Source organism: Parasteatoda tepidariorum, chromosome 11, assembly GCF_982258835.1.
Source record: "Parasteatoda tepidariorum strain Cologne lab strain chromosome 11, Ptep-v5.0, whole genome shotgun sequence".
Classification (NCBI taxonomy): Eukaryota; Metazoa; Arthropoda; class Arachnida; order Araneae; family Theridiidae; genus Parasteatoda; species Parasteatoda tepidariorum.
The window spans coordinates 91940249-91950147 of record NC_141765.1 but is presented as its reverse complement, the minus strand read 5'-3'; the positions used below and the strand labels follow the sequence as shown (position 1 = coordinate 91950147).

The window sequence follows — 9899 nt, the reverse complement described above, 5'->3', positions numbered from 1 at the left end:
TAACAACAACAACAACAAATTAAAATAAGAGGTAGATTTTTAAAAATATTTAATTGCATATTAAGAAATTCGAGCTACAATAACTTTAATGTGCACCCATGTATTAAACAATTAATGTGCAACAGATATCTAATTGTTAAGATATAAAACTTTAAAAAGGTTGGTATTAAAACTTACATAGTAGCACACAAAATGTTCAATGACAAAATTGAGGTTTATCTGTTGCAACCACCAGAGAATAGATATTCACACATTAAATTTAAAATTTACAATGTGTGTGTAAATATTTTCGGCCGAAAGAAGTGGTTTCAAAAAGTTAAATCGGAGGATTTCTTCGAGAAAATTTCTGATACACACATGCTAAATTATATTGACCAAATACAAAAAAATGAAATAAAAAAGAGCAGCATACACGATTATTTTTGTATTTGAATAAATATTTTCTTGGATGCAAAACCTGAGAAAGGATTTTTTTTGCACCGTTGGTATGATAAATTTCACAGAAACGAAGAAATTAGGTTTTTATTAGCGAGAAAAGTATTTTAAACCCCTATAGAGTTTTTACGAAAATTGTCCGCAAAAAAATGACAACTAATATATTTTAGTTCACGGGCCACAAAAAAAGGCTTCGCGGGCCGGATGAGGCTCCCGGGCTGCCAGTTGGAATCCACTGCTCTAAAGTTAAAAAATTTTAATTTTGATATATCAAAAAATCAAACAACTTGTTTATAATGTAGGACCAAAGTAAACAAGTAGAGAAATACCATTTTCCCACGTAAACAGAATTTTAACTATATTTATTACATAGCTATTGTATATATAATCTATAATTCGCTTTAATTTCATTAGTTATCTTTAATTTGCTCTTGTCGCCAAAATTTTACATAATTTGTGTCTAAAATTTTCATAAACATATTATTTTAGTTGTCATTGTCAATTCAAAGAAAACTGCAAACCTAATGATATAACTGAATAATTTTTTTTTCTCGCTTCTAATTTAGCTATGTATCGTATCTTGGCGTAGTAACTGTTTTATTTTCCAATAGTTTATTTTATAATCAATTTTTTCAAAGTTTATAATATCAAAACAATATAGCAGGTTTCTTTTACCACAAAAAATTGTGCATTTTTTTTTATCAAAATGTTTTATAAGATTAATTCAATTTTGGTAAAATAATTTATAGTTTCTATTTCCTTGCGAAAAATGGCTTTGTCTATAGCAGCAAATTTGGAGAAAACAAGTTTTAATTCCCCCAATTTAGGTCAAATGGATTTAGTGGCTTTAAATAGCCATCATAAGTCGACACCATCTGCGGATCATGTTCTAAAAGTACGTATGAGAAGATTTAGGAAAATAGATATAAAATTAGACTACACTTCTATTTTTTGTATTGTTTTAATAGCATTGACTATCTCTGTAGGATCTTTATTAAAAATATTATTCTTTATTGATAATATTATAATTAGTTCATATCTTAAGCAAGATATTTGCAATAATTTTTAAGCGAGTTATTCTTCTTTAATTAATACTATAAGAGCAACTGAATTCCTGAAGAAAAAAAACGCACATTAATTAGTGATTGTTTATCCCTTTAAATATATGATAAAGATTTTGCCTTTTCATAAACTGAAAAAAACCTCCCCCTGAAAAAAAAACCTCTGGTAATATAAATTCTGTAAAATTTTAAATTTTTGACTTGAATCTTAAAGAAAATGTAAGCCTATTTTAAAAAGAGATGGAAAAAGCATCCAATAAATAATAATAAAATTTAAATATTTGCTCGATTATTTGAAGAATTTTGCGGTAATGTAGCGACAAACAAGTTTACGGAAACTAGTTCTTTTTCAAAGAAGGCTGTTATTTAAGCACCATTGATTGTAATTATTATGACTACTGTATTGCGATCTTTAATTGTAAGAGATTAGTCGCCTGCCTTGTATATAACTCTTCTGTATAGTATGGAAGTTCAGTGAGGCGTTTCAGCATACACGTAACTTCAATAAAACAAAGTCGATATAAAGTAAATATGAGTCACAACAAATATTCTTGGAACTTAAGTCACAAACTCTCTTCTCGTTACCCAGTGGGCACCTGTGGCGAATTCACGGCAGTGGAGTAGCGTCGAACACGTCACACAACCACAAGGCCGTTCATAGGGCGGGTCACATTCACACACAAGGGCATAGAACACAGAGAGAGAAAGAAACACCCATGCCCTGAGCAGGATTCGAACCCGCGACCAGCGCCTCAGGCACGCTAACCATCCGGCCATAAGGTCAGCTAGACGAAAGTATAACTGAACAGAATCATGTGACAATTATTCAACTTATCGCAAATTTAATTAATCACATTTCGACGCATTTGAGCCTATATCTGATTGAACTATTGAAAAAGTAAGTAAATTTCAAATTTATTTTGCTCATTTGAAACGTTAATTAAAATTATATGCAGATAAAATCCAGGCAACATTTGTCATATTATCTTAGTTCTAGAATAGTTTTTAAAGAATCTTTTTGTATTAAGATGTTTATCAAATTGAAATAGACATCTAGCTCTTTTCTTACATTGCTTGTTGCGCGATTTTAATATTTTTTAAAGTTTATTTCCTCAACTGTTATGAGAACTGTCAATATGAGATTTAATTTTAAATAAAATACCTTAAACTCTAATCAATATACATATAAATTGATATTAATACTAACTTAAAAAGAGTAATATTTCGCGAGGATTCGGTGAATATATTTTAAAGTCGAGCTCTCGAGGAGATTTATTTCAACTGCAGACTAGGTGAAAGAATGAATGCATCTTCAGTAATGTTTCTTTCCGAAGACTTGAACAAAGCGCGCTTTTTTCAATATTTAATACAAATAATTCTTAAAACATCTTTGGAGTTAATTACTGTATTAAAATATCATAGTTATTCTGACCTTTTCCATATGATTATGCATTTAAGTGAATGAAATTCTTGAAATAAACTCTTTGATTATGTATCGAATTTTTTAAACTCAATAATTCATATTTAAAATAGAGAAATTTCAACTTTTTAACATTATATGTATTTAAATATAATAATAAATTATTCATACTTTTATATCCATATAAACGCTACCCTACAATAATGGAACAGACACTTTCAGTTTTTGTCGTGTTTTGAAATTTCTCAAGAAATACTAATAGGATTATTTTGTTACTTTAGAGGTTCATGTGATTTTTCTTACAAAACAATAAGGTTTCCAGTTTTCAGGGGTTTAAGAGACTTACAATAAATTGCGGGGAAAAAAGAACAAGTATTTTTGAACACCCTTTGCAGAAAATCAAGCTTGTAACTTGTATTGTTTGCTTTTGGTTGTTATCTGCAATAACTGCATAATATTTCGAAATATTTGTTCAAATATTTATGGAAATATGAACATTTATATTAAAAAAAAGTAATTTTTATTGTCCCGCGTTTTTTTCTCTATAGTTTTAAAAATATTCAATAAAATTAAACTAAATTTTTGGAGCAATTAAAATTAATTACATAATTATTGTATTTAAATTTGAATTTTTTTTATAAAATCTGCTTAAAATATGAGTATTTAAAGTAATTCTTTTATACTACGCATGTGCAGAAAAAACGTAAAACTTTTTTTTTGTAATTTTGTAGTGAATCGCATTTGACAACTGATAAAGAAAAAAGGTCTGATTTTAATATCTTAAAAATTTAAAAAGTTTTAGGCAGTTTTCTACGTAGTTTTTGTACTTTTTAAAGGAAAGCATAAAATGATAAGGAGTTTTTCAAAAATTTCATCTTGTATAGGAAAAAAATTAATGATAAATGATAATTCCTTACAATAATCGTCCGAGCATCAAAATTTGATAGTATAAAGGAAAAAACATGAGAAAGAGTACATATTTTTATGAGGTATGATCCCTCACTATGCCGTTGTCATTTTTAATTAATCTTGTTTCATAATTACAAAATGAATTTGTGGAAAACCCCTTATCATTTTGAGCCTTCTTTTAAAAAGTACAAAAGCTACTTATAAAATTGTTTGAAACTTCTAAAATGTTTAAGATATTCAAATCAGCCATTTGTTACTAATTGTCAAATGCGATTAACTACAAAATTATGAAGAAAATTTTTAAATTTTTTTCGCGGTATAAAAGAATACTCGTATCTTGGCTAGTTTCTAAAAAAAAAAATTCAAAAACAATTCAATTCTTAATAATTTTAAATTGATCAAAAAATTTTGTTTAATTTTATTAAATATTTTTAACGTTATAAAAAAAAAAAAAAAAAAAAAAAAAAAAACGTGAGACAAAAATATTTTTTTAAAATTTTATTTTCTATAAAAATGTCTATATCTCCAGAAATATTTAAGCGAAGTTTGCAAAATTTTGAGCAGTTAGTGCAAATAATAACCAAAGCAATCGATATAAATTGCAAGCTTATTGTTTGATTTTCTGGCATAGGATGTTTAAAAATACTTGTTTACTTTCGTAATTTATTGTCGGTCCCTAAACCTCTGAAAGCTTGAAATCTTATTGCCAAATATGAAAATAGCACGAACTAAACACCTCTTAGGTCACAAAATAATCCTCTTGGTATTTCTTGAGAAATTTAAAAAGAATGTCAAAAAATTAAAATTAAATTGTCTCTTCCATTACTATAGGGCAATGTGCATATATATATATATATATATATATATATATATATATATATATATATATATATATATATATATATATATATATATATATATATATATATATATTTAAAAATGAACCAAAGCTCATTTCGTTATATATTTATAAAGAAATTATTAATATTATTTCAAATATTAAATAATATTCCCCCTAACATGAAATTTAAATTTACTTCTCATAGTTGTGAGTGATTTAGAAAATAAAATAATTTGTCTTAATATTAAAAAATGTAAAAAAAATAATTATAAACTGCATTTTTACTGTTTTTAGAATAAGTATTATTTTTATAAAATTTTACTTATTTCACAAATTAAAAATATTGAATGCTTCATAAAATTAAATTGAATTAAATATTTTACAAAATTCAAGAATTAGTATTAAATATACTTGATTTCATTTGTCAATAATATTAAATTTCTGTGATTTCATAAGTTAAGGGTTTTGTTTAACTAAAAATATAATAACTGAATTTACATTATATTGCATTGGTCCTGCTTTTAGAAAAATAATTATCGATTTGTATAATATTATTTATGATGTATGCATTTCTCAAATAATAAATGAAATAATCCTTTTATTTGAGTCAATTATACGAAAATGTGCATAAGCATTCATTTTTGGAGTGAAATTTCCGTAAAATAAATATCCTTTATTTTCCCAGTTTTCAACTAAAAAAGCAAATGTTATGATATCACGTTGTATAGCATAATGATATTGCGCATGTCTTAAGCATTGGCGTTAGTTTTCGATCAATTTTATAATTGTTTGAAGCATTGTTTTGATTTTGAGAAAGATAAATCGCCAAATATAGTATCCGAATTCTGTAGCCGCTTGCGTGTCGGTTTGGGTGATTCTGTTAGAGTAACTTGGAGAGTAGCTGTAAGAAGTTGAAATAAGGTGTCTTTCATTTTATACAAATCTTGATGCTTGATTTGAGAACTGATCGTATGGCTGTTATTTATACCGTTATTCTTACCTTAACGGTATATATGTGGTGTATTTTTTGACAATTTTAATCCATTCAATAGTGTGTTTTAAAAATGGAGAAATTGCACAAGGAACCGGATGTTAGTCGTCAAGATTATTATGCTTTTATTAATGAGTTAAAACTCTTTCATCAAAATAGAGGGTAAGTTTATGATTAATTTTTATTCAAAAGATCCTGTTTAAAATTCATTTTAATATTATTTCAGATTTTTATATGACTTTTCTAAATTTTTTACAGGACACCTTATCGACAACTACCGAAGATCAATGGCCGAGAAATTGATTTACAAAAATTGTATAATCAAGTAATCGCTTTGGGAGGATTACAAAAGGTAAATAATGAAATTTAATCATTTGAAATTTCTTTCTCAGATATTTCTCACTTTTTTAAAAAATTCGTTATGATGGAACTCTATGAAAGATGGGGTTGCCATCATATTTGCTCTGCTATTGATATGTTTCTAGAGGCCCTTAGAGGCTTCGTAGTTCTAATAAGTATACTCAGATACTATCACTATATGGGCTTTTTCTTTCTTTCTTTAAATGTTGACACTTCCGTTCGCTGTGTTTATGTTATCTTAACGCACTTTTTTTTTTTTTAAATTAAGGAGCTATCTTACCAGTATCATTGCTTCACTAATGTTCTTAAGCCTAATGTAGGGGAGAAAATATTATTTAATAACGACATGATCTGATATTTTGATAAAAATTTGTATTTAAAAAAAAATTATAAATAATATTGCAAATGATTGCCATTTTTTTTTTCGTTTTTGTTAATAAAAAATTACTTGAATCTAGTTTATATTTATTTTAATAATGTGAATTACCGATTATCATAACATGGTATTGATTTTTCTTAAATTTTAAAGTTTTTCAAATTTTAGTGAAATAATCAATAGCGCTGCTATCGCTTGTGAATAATTTTGATTATCTGAAATGAGTTTTTTAATTCTTATATTAAGTGAAGATGGGAATTCAAAACGTAAATATTAGTTGTTATTAATTTCTCTTATATCTGTATTTATAACTAGTAAGAGTTAAATGTTCCATGAAGATGTTTTTATATTTTTGTGCATCTTGATTAGTAATTTTCTTAATTCTATGCCTTAAATATATTGAAGATCTGTTTGTTGTGGGCAATTGTGAAAATGGTAGAGAAATTTCACACATTAAATTAATTTTTTACCAAGTTAATCAATTTTAAATCTATCAAGAAAAAAAATTAAGAATTTAATTAAAATTTTTTTTTAATTCTTTAGGCCCTTTTTTTAAAATTAATTTAAAGTCTTTTTTATTATTATTTATAATAATAGTATTTGTTTATTGCTTAACCAAGTTATTAAATATATATAGTATTTTAAATGTTAGTAAAAATATCATTAAATATTTTTCTTTTAATAATTTAGAGAGGTATTTTTAATGCTAATTTATATATATTCTATTCCAATACATGAAAGTTAAAGCAAGGATTCTTAAAATTTCTTGATTTGTATAGATATTCTTATGTTATTTGTATATAATATTCAAATCCTATTGTTAAAATTTTATTACTATAATAATTTTTATTTATATAATGATTTTGTATGTTAAACTAAATTAGTCATTCAGCAATTTTCTTGAAAAATCAAAATTATCTTGAATTTAATACTTTTTATAATAGTTGCTTATTGTTTTATAATTATTTAATGTGCTATTACTCTTTCAGTAGCATAAGTTTTGATTAATTTTATTTGTAATATTGCAAATAATAAAATAAAAATGAGAATTACATCCTTGCTGATTTTCATTTTAATTAGTTAATGAAGCTAATTTTATCATCTAATTTATTGGACAGCAGTAAAAGTAAACTTGTAATTTAGTGATGTATATCATATAGTAGTACATATTGCTAATTTAATTTTAAATATTGTACTTATGCATTTATAATGCAAAAATGTTTATAAATCAAAAACAATCTAAAGCTGAAATAATTATAACCTATTAATAAGTGTGGATATTTGTAATAAAGGCGTAATAAAAAGTTACTAGCATCAAGAATCAAAGAAGAGTTATTAAATTTAATTAAATATTTTAGTTAAAAGTTAATTACTATGTAAAAAAAGGATGGAATAATTTTCAGAAATATTACAAGATCTTTAAGTTAGTTTATTGGGGTCTACAAATCCTGGTTGCGATGGCATAAAAAAAATTGTAAGTTTTATCTAATATTCAAGTAAAGCTTCATTTCATATCAAAGCAAAAAGCTGTTCTTTTCATACCATAATATGTTGACCTCCTAAAAATTAAGCTTGGTTCATAGAAATTTTGTATTTTTATAGACTTCTCAGATACTATAGTTTTTATTTGTATTATTTATGGTATGTAATTATATTTTGGTATATAAAAAGTAGGAATATTTGAGTAAAATAATTGTAGATTTTTTATTTCATATTTAGACAACATATTTTTATTGTTAGTAAAATTATTATTAAGATTTTTTCTTTTGATAACAATAGAGAGGGTTTTGTTTTTATGGATATTACCATGGTAACTAACGTTACTTTCTTTATAATAGGTTTTCTTATTTTTAAAGCTTTTTCATTGATAAATATTTATTTTTTTTTTAAAAATTATATGGAAAGTTTTTCAATAACCTAATATAATGTATATCAGAAAAAGGAACAAAAATTATATATGTTTTATTTAGAATAAAAATATAGAATGTGAATTTTGTTACATAGAAAAAACATGGCTTAAACATTTTTATTTTCATAAGCAAATAAAAAAAAAAAATATTTCTTTTAAATTTATTATTAGTTTTTTTAAATAAAACTTCAAACTAACAGAAAACATTTGAAAGTACACATGCAATGACATATTGGGAGTGGAAAATGTGGAAAAAACACTTGTGGCTAATTTTAAAATTTTTTTGTGACTGTTGTTACAAATACAAAATATTTACTAACTTAAATATTTTCAATATTTTTGCATGTTAAGTTTAAAAGGGATTGAGAAGTTTTTACCCTAGAAAAAGTAAATAAATAAACAATAACTTTTTTGTGCATTTAAAAATGCCTGTTCATCTTATTTAATAATTGTAAGCACATATTTATGTATTTTGTTTATTATGATATTTATCATAATAAATAAAATTCATATTTATTTGATGACTTTATACCTAGTTTTTGAGAAAACTGAAGTTAAATAATTTTTACAGAAATGAAAAAAGTTATTTATTTATTTATTTTTTTAAATAAATACATTTCATTTATTGTTCTTTAATTGAAGATAGTATGTTTTTCATAAATTAAATGCATTAAGACATAAGTGAATGCATGTAGCAAAAATAATGCAAATAAATAATAATTATAATCTGAAACAATCTTTGTTCGCATTAAATATCTGTTATTCCTAATTGGTGTAATCATAAAACAGTAAATAATAGATTTAGCATTCATGAAATTTATGTACCATAATTGTTTAAATAAATAGACAGATGAATAAAATTTTATTTAAACTTAAATATGAACACTTGTACTGTTTGAAGGGCAATTGCATGGTTACTGTTGTTACAATGTTGTTAAGGTGGTGTTGCATATCGACTCATGAACTTTTTATATTAAATTAAGCAATTTTTTGCTGAAAAGCAACGAACACCTCTGTTTTATATTTATGCAAGGAAGACTTGATAAATTTTAATAGTTATAGAATGGTGAATTTGAAATATATTGACTCTTAATTTTATGAAAGGAAGGACAACTTATTAAATGACAGCAATAAAAAGTTTTAAATACAAACATTATTTATTATGGGAAAAGTTCCTGGTTGCTCTTTTTACAGAAAATTTGGTTACTCTTGTTACACTTTCTTTAGAAGTGAAGTTTATATTGGTGAATTTATTAAAATTTTTTGAAGCAAAAATGATTTTTAGAAATAGCAAACGGAAAACTCAACTTTTTTACAATTTTATCTTTTTTATAAAATATTTAGTCTTGATTTTTAGTTATAGCCTGCAGGAACCATTATATTTATGCAATAGGAGTCTTTTACTTTGTTCATTATTTCAATAGAATCAAACTTAGCTTCATGCTTACGCATTCTCATAATCATCTTTTTGTATTTTTGTTACTGGGACATCAGTCACCAGGCAGCCGTCAGGCTTCCATTTCGAGTGGAAAAGCAGTGCATTTAATTGGTAAACATTCACTAAAAATATACTTAAAATCTAAAAGTGTGTTCCTTC

The 9899-nt window shown here is 24.8% G+C and overlaps 1 protein-coding gene across 5 annotated transcripts in view; it reads left to right on the top strand.

Moving 5' to 3' along the window:
* Nucleotides 1-5499: 5499 nt before the first annotated feature.
* Nucleotides 5500-9899, top strand: part of LOC107455719 (uncharacterized) — a 148433-nt gene continuing 144033 nt past the window's right edge. For all 5 annotated transcript variants that reach the window (XM_071187978.2, XM_071187979.2, XM_016073386.4 and 2 more), the window contains exons 1-2: nt 5500-5819; nt 5916-6009. In XM_071187978.2, the coding sequence (XP_071044079.1) occupies nt 5731-5819; nt 5916-6009 (183 nt within the window). In that variant the 5' untranslated portion in view covers nt 5500-5730. The remainder of the gene's footprint in view (nt 5820-5915; nt 6010-9899) is intronic.